This window comes from Nipponia nippon, unplaced genomic scaffold (assembly GCF_047370975.1).
Source record: "Nipponia nippon isolate SJK-2023a ecotype South Korea unplaced genomic scaffold, ASM4737097v1 scaffold_8, whole genome shotgun sequence".
Taxonomy (NCBI): domain Eukaryota; kingdom Metazoa; phylum Chordata; class Aves; order Pelecaniformes; family Threskiornithidae; genus Nipponia; species Nipponia nippon.
In genome coordinates this window covers 30,912,735-30,927,147 of record NW_028262402.1, presented here as the reverse complement: position 1 = coordinate 30,927,147, position 14,413 = coordinate 30,912,735, and the positions used below count along the sequence as shown (strand labels likewise).

General features: G+C 46.7%; 1 protein-coding gene and 1 long non-coding RNA gene across 2 annotated transcripts; one reads left to right on the top strand and one right to left on the bottom strand.

The window, feature by feature from the left end:
* Positions 1 to 442: 442 nt before the first annotated feature.
* Positions 443 to 7,729, bottom strand: ZNF367 (zinc finger protein 367). Its single transcript, XM_087741918.1, has 5 exons — positions 6,868 to 7,729; positions 6,127 to 6,277; positions 4,226 to 4,345; positions 3,695 to 3,833; positions 443 to 3,112 (listed from the first exon to the last, which is right to left on the bottom strand). The coding sequence occupies exons 1-5, from the start codon at positions 7,216 to 7,218 to the stop codon at positions 2,872 to 2,874; spliced, it is 1,002 nt and encodes a 333-aa protein (XP_087598044.1). The 5' UTR covers positions 7,219 to 7,729; the 3' UTR covers positions 443 to 2,871.
* A 298-nt stretch (positions 7,730 to 8,027) lies between these two features.
* On the top strand, positions 8,028 to 13,316 carry LOC148050553 (uncharacterized). Its single transcript, XR_015700913.1, has 3 exons — positions 8,028 to 8,189; positions 8,692 to 8,832; positions 11,282 to 13,316. It is a non-coding gene; the product is annotated as an uncharacterized LOC148050553 (long non-coding RNA).
* The last annotated feature ends 1,097 nt before the right edge of the window (positions 13,317 to 14,413 follow it).

Genomic DNA, 14,413 nt, shown 5'->3' with positions numbered 1-14,413 from the left:
GGGGCGGGACGTGCTGCCGCCTACGGGGGAGGCCAGGCCAGCAGGGCGGCTGCCGAGGCTCACCGCTACCCTCCGCCGGCATCAGCTCGCTTGGTTGTAAATCCCGTCCCATGGGAAGGGAGCTGCGCACCGCTGGGCTCTCGCCCTCGGGGAAGGGAGAGGTTCAAACCACCCGGCGGCTGCCGCCCCCCGAGCCCAGCATGGCTTCCCCGGCCCCCGCCGCACACCGGGCCGGGGCTCGGCTCCCGAGGAGCTCTCACAAGTGTGCCAGACTGTAAAACAAGCTCTAAACATTGTGCTTCGGGTGGTTAGCTTGTGTCAAATTTCGACAGGCAGGGAAAATAAACACCTTCATGGTCTGTGACAAGTCAGGCTGACAGGACTACGGAAACAAGGAAGAGTCCGAGTATTACCAACAATTACCAAACAGCACACACTAAACTTCAAAATTAAACCAAGTTTTTATTCAAAGCGTCTATTAAAATGACAGCACATCCACTCTTCTGCTGTTAAGTCATGCCAAACTACAACTTAGTCTTCCGAAGCACTGAACACTTCAAGATTTCCTGTACGCAATCACTTCTTAATAAAACAAAAAGCAGTCTTCCACATCTAAATTTTGTTTTCACTTGGTATTTTACCCAAAACTTGTCACGACACAAAACTGCTTCAGCTGTCTAAATTTTGTCTACAGCCAAGTACAATTCAGTGTACTTGTCATACTTGAAATATTCTGCAAGTTGCCCAAAGCATTACAGCCGACTGGGAAAAATAAATTAAAAAAAAAATAAAAATTATTCCTAATGAAGTAAGGTATGACTCCAGTCTGCAACTGGCTGGTAATGACACAGTCTTGTGCCCTGTGAAACAGTACTCAGGAGCAATTCTGAGTTATGACTCAGAACTACAACAGATCTACGCTCAGAGCTCATTTTGGGATCAGACTATTTGCATGCAGCCACCTGAACAGTCAAAAGCATGTAACGTATTTGAGAAACTCCAAACCTACATGCGCGAATTACCAGCTTTACATAGGCTAAGAAGCTTAGAACAACTACGGCCTTTCATATTTTTAAGCCTAGAAGACTTAGAACAGAAACAAATGAGCCTGATGTCAGCGAAGTTTAGGAGCTGAAAGTAAAAGTTAAACTGTATCACTGGTGCAAAATTATTTACATTCAATGAAAGTGATTTTTAATTATTCAATTACTTTTTAGTTAAGTGCATCAATATGATTTGAACAAACTGGGTTAATGAGATTTTCAACTACAACAGGTTATCAATTATCAGAAAACATAATACAACAGTTGCAGTTGCTGGTGTAAAATCACGCTACTTTTCTGGAGCAGCTGTACGCATCTGGTCAGCCTACATCAAGTAACTGGTAAAATGACTTCTTCCTATTAAGTGAGAGGGAAAGCGGCTTCCCTTCTCAGCTGAATTTCCTGACCTTCAATGAGAGGAAGGAGTTAAAGCAAGCAGGTCAGTAAATATGAATTATTAATATCCCCTAAAGCAGTAGCTTAACAAAAAAAAAAAAAAAACAACACCCCACACAAAGTCCAATCTGAAAACAAAGTCTCATTACCATACTAGGAATCTCTGGTTGCCTTCAAAGCAAAATATGGAAGATCACCATGAGACAATGCTCTTTCAAAGTACAGAACATTCACGAAGTGACAAGATATACTGCTAAACATTTTATATCAGCATCTGAGTACTAGGCAGCGTTCTGTAACTCCATTTATTTGGGAAATACATGAAATCACACTGTTAACACACTTGTAACTATCTTTGGAAGCCTATTTTCTAGTTGTATAGTGAATACTTTTCTGCAGTGTTTAATTGATAGCTGTGCTACAGTTAGTGAATGCAAAATTGGCATGTTATCCTGAAGTAAAGCAATAAGGTGGCTTTATGCACAGAAAGTACGGAGGCTTCTATTTGCTAATAATCATATAAAAGCAATACCTTAAAACTTAGTGTTTGCTAATAGGAGATCTAGAATTGTTTACTACAAGTCCATACCACCCTGTAAATACTCCCTTTTATTAACAAAATCAAGTGCCAAATCACTACAGGGTCCAAAAATATCTGAAAAAAAATATTACCAATTGTTTACCTTTGTCTAGACTTTGCAAGACTAATCATTTTCACATAAACCCAACAATGTGCAAAAGTTCCTAACACCACGTTAGGAATAACAAGTGCTACCAAGAGATTCTGCTGAAATCAAATCAGAAAAGGTAAAACAGCAAAGTCAAGCCTCATACCTTGAGCAGTCACAGTGAAGATCCTGAACGATCTTAAGAGTTTCCTGAATGAAGCAGTTTCTTCCCCTCTACAAGTTGAGATAACTAAGCTTTGCCTGCCACCTCAGTGATACTAGGTAAAGATGTACTGACATTAGAAAAACACAGTTTCATTGCTGCTTAACAGTATCTTCAGAGCTATCACTTAATACAAATTTGCTTAAATAGTCAGATAAATACTTCTCTTTTTGTCAGCCTTCTTTGGCCACGTGTACCATTCTGCTAATCACGAACACTTTGTTCAGAAAGTGCTTCCTGTGAAAACTGCTTCAAATAAATGAGTTAACCTTGCAAAATCTAGCTTCCCACAACATGTTAATTTGTCAACCCTGCATTATGCAGTCCCATATTTACAAAATACTTAGAAACTTTACATCTGTCTTTTACCTTACAAAAAGTGCAATTCTCTTACCCCACGTTACGGGGCAACAACATTCTTCATAAATTCTACAGAATAGCAGCCTATGATAAGCAAATAAGGTGCTTAGCTTATGCCCAGGATCTAACTGGTTAAGTACCACCAGCAAGTACATTTTGTATAGGCAGACTCTGTTCCTATCTACTGTCGCAGCGGTGCCACAGCTAGGTTTGCAAGCTCAATGAGAGCCAGTGCACCATGCATGCGTTCACGCTGTTCCTGGAGGCGGCGGTGGCGAGCAGCTGAATGAGCGCCGTTTTTCTCTTCATCATCCTCTTCGTCAGATTGAAGATATTCCATTGGGTCCTGCTGTTCCTGATCCGTTTTCTGGATTGTTTTAGTTTTCAAAGCAGGAGCACGCTGTTCTCTAGTCTCCCAGTATCTACAGAATCAAATGCGGGGAATGCTTTTAAAATATATACAACTGACTCGCACATCAACAATTCAAAGCTGGCAAAAACCTCCCAAGTACTAGCTTGCATCCGACTAAGCACTGCATTTGGCTTTATCTTTCAGCCCTTATATGGTAGTATTTAGGCTGTCATAAACCTCCTTTATTCAGTATTTTAAGTGTGAAGTGCCCAAGTGAACATCTGCAACAGGTTTCTGTTCTACATGCTGTTCCCAGCAGGCTTTTCTCCCTGGGCACACACAATTGTTGCCCCTCATACAGATGCAAATTCAGCAAGACTGGAGCACTAACAAGGTATTAGCAGGTGCTGATCAAGCAAAGAGAAGCATTTAAGCAGAGAACAAACAAAAACAAAAAAAAAAAAAAGAAGAAAGTCTCCTGTCTTGACCAGGAGTTCACAGTTTTTTTTAAGGACAGGCAAGGCTGGGCTCATTTGTACTGGAGGAACAGCTGGCTTTGGTTTGTTGGGGTTTTTTGCTCCTAAGAATAAAATGCTGTCTCAGACTACCCTTATAAATATTTAGAGAAGGATCACACCATGAGGGAACTTACTTTGCTAGCCACTCAGCCACAGCTTTATTGTCAGCCGTCTGCTTCTTACTCAGCCTGTCTGTGAGTTCTTCTCTCTTCAGTCGGGCATATGGATGTTTGGGGCAGTGACGGTTTGCATGTGTGAATCTGCTTAAACAGCCTTAAAAAACACGAAGTGACAATGAAGAACACATTACGGAAAGCAGCCAACCAACGAGTAAGCATAACATCTGTGTGATGAAGATGCTGCTGAATCCAACCTTCCCCACGCACAGAACCCTAGGCAAGCTCTAGTTGTAAGGTTCATAACGTGCCCCATCATTTTATACACTAGTATCAACTGACAGAATTACTGATAACCTACTTAAATAATAACATATGCAATCCTTAGATACATATTTGCATGATTATGCAGATTCTCTGTGGCTCCTCCCTTCCCTAGAAGCTCCTCAAAACAAAAATCCAAAGCTTTTATGGATCTTTGCCACGTGAATGTGCATACATTTCCAGTACCAGATGACTCTAGTTCTGAAAGCTGCAAATTGTTCTCACCATTCTCTGAGCAGACGAAAGGTTTCTCCCCCGTGTGGAGGCGCTGGTGAGTTTTGAGCTGCCCACTCTGAACAAAGGCTTTCCCGCAATCTGGGTAGTCACACAAATAAGGCCTTTCACCTTAAAAATAGGAACAGAACAGATTTATGAAAGCTGAATATAAAAAACAGTCATAGTATTCAGTGGTGGTCCCTGGTTTGAGACTTACACAAGCAAGCTCTCCTTTTACCCACTCAGACGCTTGCACCTACTTAAAAAGCCCTGGTGTACCAAATAGCAGAGATCCACTTTTACCCCAAACAGATCTTTACTCTGAAATACATGCTCAGTGCTACTGGAGAATACAATTATTTCCGGGGGGGGGGGGGGGGGGAACCACCCCAAAATTATGTTTTTCCTTATCATATTTTCTGATTTAAGCCTCTTGTACAGCACTAGATAAGCTTTGTTCTATGAAATTATGCACCTATAGAACAAGAAGCATATGGAGTGAAATGAGTAAATGGCCAAGTAAAGTAATTCAAGTTGTAACCAGATAAATTTTATCCTTAACGTAACGTGAATTAGGCTAAAATAACTGAGGTCAAAAGTACAGTAACATACGAAGTTGTAGAAATATCTCATTAGGGAAGACTATTTGAGAAGAGTTGCAATGGATAAATGGAGATCGCAAGAGAAACTTATTCCAGACTTAAGCCAAGAAAGTTTTCTTAGGCCAGTCATCAAAGACGACTTCCCCATGCAAACTGCAACGGGAAGAACAGAGATAGCAGGTGTCTCCTCCCTCAAGAGGACCTGAGAGAGGAGAATCGGAGGATCTGCCTGCAACTATGCAAAGGCATGCCATGCCATGCCACTGCTCCTCAGGAGGACAAAACGAGGGTAATGCTGACTTACTAAGTCAGAGGAGTAACACCAGCGTAAGCTCTGCTCAATTAAGTAGTTCATACAAGTTCAACACCTATTGCAACCAACTGAAATAAAAACATCTTTTGACCAAAGAGCACGAGGAAGCTGCTGTTTAATCTTAGTATTGAGATTAGTCTTAGTGACTTGAGTCATAAAGAGACCATGGGAGCCAAGGTTTTTCTGGGGTTTTGTTTGGTCGGTTTGGGCATTTGGGGGGAGTGTTGGTGGTTGTGTCCATATTGTGAGCTACATTAGTTCACACTTTATTGCAAATACAGAGACCTGTTGCAACATGAGAAAGAAAAAAAATATATATTTGCTTGGTTTAGAAAAACAGCATCTGTTCATTTCAAGTTCAGCTGGGTATTGAGTGAGTTGATCCCACATTTTAACTTAGCTCTGAGTTGCCTTCTACATACAATTCAGTAAATTAGCATGACCACCTCCACCCCAGAAAATGAATTCTAGATGCTGGGAGAGACAACTGGATGGTGATTTTAAGTATTTGAACTCTCTTCTCAACATTTAAGCTACACTTCTAGGGTGTTACCAGCCACTTTTTAAGTTACTGTCTCCTCTTAGAGCTGAACTTCAATTGCTCTATGAAAAACACAGCATCAAGAGAGAAATCACAGAGAAGAGGCAGTCAGAATAAAAAGTGCTGCCATGTGCAGAGCACCAAGCTCAAGAAAAGTCCTGCCTTTTAGAAAGTAAGCCTGTGACGGCAGCAGATGAAGTATTTACACAGTATGCCTACACTATTGCAGCCCGAATTGCTGCCACACTTTCCCACGATAGACACGGTTACAAAGACTTGGATTGCGCTAATGAGCATTGGAAGAAAAGTATGATTAATTTAAGTTACAATAAAATATGAACAGGTCGAGTCTGTTGAGGGTTTTTTGTGTGGGTTTTTTTTTTTTTTTTTTAATTCCTTCCCTGCTGCTTCCCAAGCTGCTGACGCCAGCTATTCGCACCGTCCCTTCACTCACCGGTGTGAGTCCGTTTGTGGGCCTGGAGGGATTTCTCCCGCGGAAAGACCCTGTTGCAGATATTGCAGCGTATCCTGCTGGAAGAGTGCTCGCCTTCACTGATCAGGTCACGGACGGTGTCTGCCCTCGGACGGCCACGCCTTATCCCATCCTGCATTGAAGTAATCGCGCACCTGAAACCCCGCGCCGTCCCGCCCCTGCAGTTCAGCCAAATCCCGCGGCTCTCCCGCGCGCCACGGCTCAGTCGCGGGCGCGAGCGGGGAGGGGCGCGCGGCGGCCGCGCTGGCGGCTCAGCCGTTAGCCGGGACGGCGCGTGCCAAGCCCTTACCTCACCCGCTCCTAACAGCCAGCTACGGCCACAAGGTGCAGGTGGGGGAACGTCAGGCACCACCAGCGCTATGACGTGCGCTCAGCGAAACGGGGAGGAACTGACGAACAGAAGACAGACTTTTTTTTTTTTTTTTTTTTTTTGAGATTTTAAACGCAGGGCGAAGGGGCAGAGCCCCCCCGGGCCGCTGCTCCGCTTTCCTTCCCGCCGCGCCTTCCTTTCCCCCTTCCTCCCCCCCCGCGCGGGACGGCACCAGAGAACGCGCGCGCCGCTGCCGGAAGTGACTTCACTTTAAATCTCCGGGCGGAGGCGGGGGAGGGGCGCGCGGCGCGCAGTCACCCTTTAACTCCGCCGCCCGCCCGCCCTCCTGCCCTGCCCCGCCGCAGCGCCGCCCGCCCCGGCCCCGCACTCACCTTCAGGTGCCGGTGCCTGCTGCCGCCGCCGCCTGGGCTTCCCGCCTCCTCCTCCTCGTCTCCGGCGGGGGCTCTGCCCGCTCCCCCGCGGGGCGGCGGGAGGGCCGAGGGGGCGGCCGTGCCGCCGGGGCTGAGGGTTACGTTGTGGGCGTTCTCGCCCCAGCGCCAGGGGTAGACCATGAAGTCGCTGAAGCCGGGGCTGGTGGGGACGGGCGGGGCGGGCGCCGGCTCCTCGCCGCCCCCCCGCGAGGAGGGCTTGATCGGGGTAGTTTTGATAACGGAAACCAGGACGCGCTTCGGGGAGTCCTGGCAAAAAATCACCGGGGGGCCCGGCGGCAGCCGCTCCGCCATCGCCGACCCCGGGCGGGGACCGGCGCGGGAAGCGGGCTGAGTGAGCGGGGGCGCTCCGCGGCGGCTCGGTCCCTCTGTCCGAGCCCGCGTCCCGGATGGGGGGTGGGGAGCGGCACGGAGGTCCCGCGGCCGCCGCCGCCGCCACCTGTCGCCGCCCGGGCCCGCCTCAGCCGCTCATCGCCGGGGACGGTGGCTCCCGGCGGGGTCTCGGTGCCTCCCCTCCCTCCGCGGCCACCCCCGAGCGGATCCGCAAAGTCAGCGGCGGCCCGCGGCCATAGCAACGGCCGGGGTGAAGCAGCCGCAGCCTCCCCGCACCTTTCCGAAGCGGCGCCGGCCCCGCTGGCAGCCCCGGTCCCGGCGATGCCCGAGGAGGAGCCGCCGCTGCCGCGACCCCTCCGCACCCACAGCCCAGGCCGAGCCCCAGATTTTCCCGCGTTACATTTCGCGCCTGGGCGTAACCAATCACCCAACGCGGCGCTAGCGTCACAGAGCGGCGGCTGCCGCCGACCAACCGCGCGGCAGGGAAGTCATCGGCCCCGCCCCCGGGGGCGGGGTCCGAGCGGGACGCGGCTCCGCTTTCGCCGCCCTATTGGACAGGCGCCCGGCGTACCGGCGGAATTCGAAACTGAGTGGGCTCGCGGGCCGCCGGGGCCGCCCCGCCCCCCCGCCGCTCCCTGCCGATTGGCCCGCGGCGCCGGGGGGGCGGGGCCGGCGCGCCCGGGCAGGCTTGGCGGGCGCTGGGGCTGCCGGGGCCGATCGCCGCGGCCGCGCGGGGCTCTTGGCGCGCCCGGCTTGTCACGTGCGCGGTTTAAAGGGGCCGCTTCGTGGGGCAGCGCTGCCCACCACCGTGGCGGCGGCGGCGGCTTCGCTTTCCTGCGACGGGGGAAGCCCTTCCTCTTCCCCGTTCCCCCCCCCTCGGCGCGGGGCAGAGCTGGGAGCGCACTTGCCGGCAGGGAGGGTTCCCCCGTGAGGTGCTGCCGCCGAGAGCGCGGCGCTCGCGGGGCGGGAGGGCGCTGTGGAGGCGGTTGCGCGGCCGTTATGGCGGTTGCGGGGCGGCGGCGGGTGGAGAGGCGCCCCTTCCAGCAGCGGGCACCCGCCGTGGGGAGCGGCGTGGGGCCGGGGCTGTGCCCCCCCCGCAGGCGTCCGCCGCCGGCGGCCCGGCGTACCCGGCCGCCGCCCTGTTGCCGTAGAGCGGCGGGCAGCGGCCCCGGGAGCGTCCGGAGTGGGTGGGAGAGGTGCCAAATGGCTGCGGGGCTGCCCCGGGCCGCGGCCGCCGTACCGGCTCCCTCCGGCCGCGGGTCGGGAATTTTAGGAGGTTTTTCAGGCACGTGGTCTTAAAAGTTTGTGCAGGTTACTAATTTTAGTATATTACTGTTCCAGGGGCGGTTCCCCCCCCCCCCCCCAATCTAATATAGCTGCTCGGGTATTTATGCTAAGATTACAAAAATGGTATCTTAAAATCTAGCTTTCCAGCCTAGGTGCTTTGAAACCGAGACGCAGCCTAATTCTGCAGCCTGTTGGCACGGACTGCCGCACGCCGGGAGGCTGCGAGGCATCCCCGGCCGCAGGAGACGGGGATTTGTGCCGGCTTTAACTCGCCTGTGTGAGCAAGAGGTACGTGGCTGATCTCTGAAAGACGTGGTGGTAGCGAGGAGTGGTGTGGAAATACGGTGGCGTACGCTGATCCGGCTTTAGCTGGTAGAAACGTGGAACAGGTGGTATGTTGAGTTTTTAAATCTACAAGGAGATGTTGTGCCTCATTTACTGAATCCTTTGGAAATCTGGCTGCTCGGAACTAAAAAGGCTTTAGCTGTATCAGATACAGCAGTACTTCGTTTATTTTATGCTGGTTTTCTGCATTTTTTAAGCAGTAGATCTCACTGTCCTAAAGCAGGAGCACATTTCTTGGCACTTGGTGCGCCCCTTTTATGGTGAAGCTAACTAGTAGCGTTACGTGAACGTGCTACTTTTGCCTCATTGTCTTACCATCACAGGGAGTTTCACTGACTAGTTATAGGTTGTGAAATAAGTGACTCCCATTTCTTACATTAGTAGCTAAATTTTGAGAGAAATACCAAGAGCACAGAGAAACCATGAAGCTATAAAAACAATGAGGGTTTTTTTCCCTCTTCTGCTTTGTTCACTGGAGTTAGTATGCTGTAGGCTGCTGCCTTGTAAGTGTTAGCAACCATCACTGCTGACAGGAACAGGAAAGTGCAGGGGAGAGCAAATTTGCAGTATATGATTACTAACAAACCCCCCTCTGGATAATGGGAAACTCCTACCAGTTCTTCCAACATAGAGACTGTAGTACTGAACTGAATCAGTATTATGTATCCATAAAGAGATAGGCAGCCCTTTCATTATGAATTACAGTTCAGTTTGTCATAATTATCCTTTTAAACTAACTAAAAAACCCCTAATTTTTGCTTAGGTAAATTCTTGTTCATAGTAATGATACCCCAGCTTCTCAAACTTGGTGTTACGTGTCAGTCCTACCACTAGTATGCCAGGTCAGGCCATGCTTAGTAGGCCAGAAAGAAAACACTACAGCCTGTAACTTTTGTTTCTGAAATGAGCAAATGGGTTTCCACATGCTTAGATCTGACCCACTTAAAAAAGCTTCAGCCCTAAAAATAATCCGGGGAAGAATGTTCCTGTAAGAGAACGATGTTCTAGAGGAGTGGCAATACAGAAAGGTATGTTAAAATCTATTTGGAAAAAAATTACTCGTTAAAATAATTGCATCCCAAACCCAAACAGTGAATATCCATCATAACTTTCAAAAACTACATGACTGATGCTTCAAGTAGTACATGTAGTTGCTGAGGAACTCCAGTGACCGATGGAATTAATGTTACGATTTGGTACATAAAATTGTAGATATTGTGAATGGTGCAATGTATTGCGAGTAACTGAGTATCTCCGTACTTATCCTATGCCACCTCAGTATGCACATTAAATTTTGTAATGACATTCAAGGGCCTGGCAGCAGATTAACTTCTTTACATGGATCTTGTCAATTTTTCTAATGCCAAATAATAGAACTTTGTTAATGGAGGCAGCACAAGAGAAGGAAGAGGTGAGTGGATGCCACTTCTGATACTTTAACTGCTCTGAATGATAGTGTTTCATGTAGTAATAACAATGACCAAAAAGAGAGATGTGACCTCTCTGTCCAGATCCTGTTACTGGAAGAGGAAACATGCATACAGAATGCGCGTGGCCTAATGGGCTTCAAACACACTGCTTTTCAGTACATACAGTCATACGTGTTGAACTAATAGTTCATGTAACATTATGTAAAAACAGTTCTAAAGTAATCATTTGAGCTATAGTATCTTCACAATATTAAATATGTATGCTCTTGGTAGTATTATGATGCTATGCTACTAGCTTAATGTATAAAAGCATTAATATTTTAGTGTTAGTGTAGAAAAAAGAAAAAGTTCTCTCTGAAAGGTAAAGGACAAAGATAATGAAACATCATACGACCTATAATCAGATCAAGTCCTACTTACTATTACAACAAAGCGTACCCTTTATTACACACAACATAATGCAGAAATAGTGGAAGGACACGGAGCATGAATTCAACAGAAAAGGAAAAAGTAGCTGTGTTCTATCCAGCTAGTTAGACTCAAGAAGGACATCACGATGCAAGAGTTCGAGGATAATAAACTCGTTCAGAAATAAAAAGTGCAATGACTTAACTCTTTGAGGTGGGTAAATGGTGTATTTCTCAAACTGAAGCAGAACACAAACACATGATAAATGAAGAGGAAAGAAGGTACTTTGTCTATCTGAAGCACGCTTCAGCCACTGCTAGTGATATTCCAAAGTTCAAACCAGAAAACTTTGAGACAGTGATGGCCTTTATGTAGATAATAGGAAACACTTAACCACGCTCCAAGTAACTTTGTTGTATGTTGTAATATGGGTTTATATAATAACTTAGCAATAGTCATAATATCTTTTATCTAAGTGTTTATTATTACATTTTCCAAGTTTTGCTTTATATCAGATTAATGTATCAAGACAATAAAACTGCTTATGTTAATAGCTCGCTCGAGGCCAGCTACTGAATGTTCCAGAGGGAAGGAGACAGCATGAGGCAAGCACACCCATAACAAAGATAAATTGCCATCTCTTCCTGTGAAGGTGACGGAAGAATAGTAGTTACCGTAAGCAAGTCCAGCTTTGGTGATGTAACTCTTTACTGCTCAGCTTAAAGCTTCACGTAGTCCTGTTGCTCGTAATTGAGAAAACCCTCCAAACGAATGACAAAGTCCCGTTTAGAGAGCCGACATTGCTTTATTCTGCGCAGGGTGCTCGGTGGAAATTCCACAAATCAAGCACACCGTCATACAAAACCACAACGTATTTATCAGGTTAAATGATTAGTATAAACATGCCTAAATCTAAACTTACTAGTCAGCGATTAACATTTCACACACTATTGGTTAACTGTATTTAAATGAGTCTTGCTTGCAATGTAGATCAGCACGCATGCTCCTTTCAGATGTGGGTGAGGGGGCAAGTCTTTTCGGTCCTAAATTGAGTCGGTGGTCGCTATCTCCCCTCGCCGCATTTACCTTTCACCCAGTTTCTGCAGTTCTATCAGCTCTAGCCACCATCCAGTCTTTGGCGCCAAGATGTTCCTTTCTATCAGCTTGTTAGCTCTTCTTCAAGGTTAGAGAGATTAATTTTCCACGATTCGTTACTTACACAAACGCTTCCATATCTTTTAGCTCCCTCCCAAATTCCTTTCCCAAGGCACAGGTGGCTCGTAGTTTTGCTGATTGGAAAATCAATGATGTCCTATCGGACGTCAGTCAATTGAGTTCAGTAGAATGATATTGCTGGAAAATGTATGTGAGGGCTAGATCCACTAAGTGACACGGTGTTACCCTCTACCTGTTTGGGTGCCCTGCCCCAAAATGGGACCTTGAGCCCTGCAGTGGGTTCGGGTTATTTCTGCTCCAGGCAGGGGAGATTTAGGCACTAGAGAATGAGACTCATGTCTGGGGATAAGAAAGTGGCTGTAGGAAAGGTCAAGGACAGGATGCCCCTTGCTGGTGATTAAATGCTTAGCTGTAAAGGTCAGAGGAACATCAGCGTCCATTCGCAATTCCCTGTCTCCTGTAACTAGGCACCTTTGCCCTTTAAAAAGAAAACGAAGCAAGGGATCTTTTGGTAAGGATGCCATATTCCATATCTCTACTTGCTTGGGAAGCTTGTATAGGGCTGCTGTTCCGCGCATGTGAAAAATGCGCTTGTGGAGAGAACCTGGATGGAGGAGCAGCTGGGGCAGGCAGCCCCCATCCTGAATGAAATAAAATGAGTAATCCGGTGCCAGAAAGGTTAGGCACCTGTGCTCAGCACTGCAAACTTCAGATTCAGGCTTTGCGTGCAAATACGTAATCGTACCGAATCCATCACCGTTACTTATTCCGTGTAAAAATCCAGGCAGAACGTTCGGTTCCCCGTCAACTGTAAAATTCTGTAAAGGTTTTCTTTGTCCATCTTTTGTTGTTTGTGTAAGTATGTAACTTGACAATCACACACTGATTGCACATAGTGAAAAGCTGCAAATAAAGAGATTACAGATGACTTTAATCTGCCATGCAAGACTTTTAATCAGTTTGGGGTTTGAAATCTATATTACAGAAATTTTGTTTTGATTGATAGAGCATTAGAAAACTAAGAACTCTTTGTAAAGATTCACATTCATTTTAGAAAACAGAATTATACAGACAAACCCGACATATTTATAACTAGTGCTGGTTTTGGCTATCATTGTGGAATCTCTTTGAGAAGTTAGACTTTTTTTGGTTTCTTGAAACTTCGTGATAACAAAGTCAGGTTCCACAAAACACCAAATTTCTAATCTTACTGCTGAAATATTTCTGAATTCTTCGTATCCCTCTCCAAAGATACTCTGACCTTCAAAATTCCTATTAAAGCTTCAAGCACATTGTCAATAATGACATCCCGTTGTCTGCCATCATTCATACACAGCATAACTTCAGGAGGCTTTGATTCAAGCTTGTAGAATGTTTTAAATAAAGAAAATGTTTCAAAAATTCCTAAAAAGCTTTCTGGATATAGTGTTTGTTGAGGAAATGTAGTGCGGATGCTGCGATTGATACCAAAAGGCTCCACAAAGGCCTGCAAAAGGTTTGGTGTTTTTTTGTCGATGTGTTGCAGTAATGTGGTGGTGGTGGTAATGTCTTGCTCCAGACTAGAACAGGACAAAGTAGCTTTCCAGTTCCTTCTTTTCACTGAAAATACATGTAGCTTAATCTTCCTACAAAATAAAGCAATTATTCAGAGGCAAGCACGGTTCATCCAGACAAACATTTCTTACGCAGTGTTTTATTACTGTGTCATGTTCATGGAAATATCTTCAGAATTTTTTATTGTGTTGTTAATTATGGCTAGCAGTTTTTTACAATTTGAGAACTGTGCAGAAATAATGAGGACATATTCTCTTTGCTGAGTTAGAATTTCCTGCTCCAGTTTGAATTATGTCAGAGCCTAAGAGATCCGACTTGACTACCAGGATTTTGTAAAGCTGTTAGTGAGCAGATAATAGCCCTAACTTAGTTGCTGTCATTATTTCCGTTGATGCAAAACGGTTTGTGATGTCTTGAATGAGGATGAAGCTAGAAACGGCACAGTCTAATGAAATTAGTTTTATTCTGTAGCAAGCATGCCCTGCATAAGTGGGTTTATGTGAAAGCTAGGGGAGATGCAGTGATTATGTTCGGGGCTTGGAGTAACGCGTAGAGGATGCAGCGTATTTTGTTTCAGGATGGTGCGCCCAGACCTATCTGCACCCCGAGATGGAGGGAGGAGACAGTGGTTACGCTGCCACCGCTGCCTCTAATCCCCCCTTTTGAAGCGCAGCAGGGAGTCTGATTGAGTTTTGAGGTCCTGTACTAAGGCATAAGATTAATTTCAAAGCAAGATGGGATGTACGGCAAAGTTACTGTACTAGAGGAAGTGTGAGTTTCCCATGAACGATCAGGATAAAAACATAGCCGCATCGCAGAAATCACGACCGCAGTAGGTGTTCTTTGGGCGACTGTGTCTGAAGGGCTGAGGTTCTCGCCGGGTGTGTTTGGGGTTACTGTAGCTGATAGAGGGGGCAGGGATGTTTTGTCTGCGCAATTGCCTGTCCACTGTGAAT

Bases quoted from the DNA above. Each gene is read 5' to 3' on its own strand.
- ZNF367 (XM_087741918.1), bottom strand. From the start codon at position 7,218: ATGGCGGAGCGGCTGCCGCCGGGCCCCCCGGTGATTTTTTGCCAGGAC. The intron at 6,278-6,867 runs GTGAGTGCGGGG...ACTTCAATGCAG, and splicing joins GCAGGCACCGGCACCTGAAG to GATGGGATAAGGCGTGGCCG. The intron at 4,346-6,126 runs GTGAGTGAAGGG...CCTATTTTTAAG, and splicing joins CCACAAACGGACTCACACCG to GTGAAAGGCCTTATTTGTGT.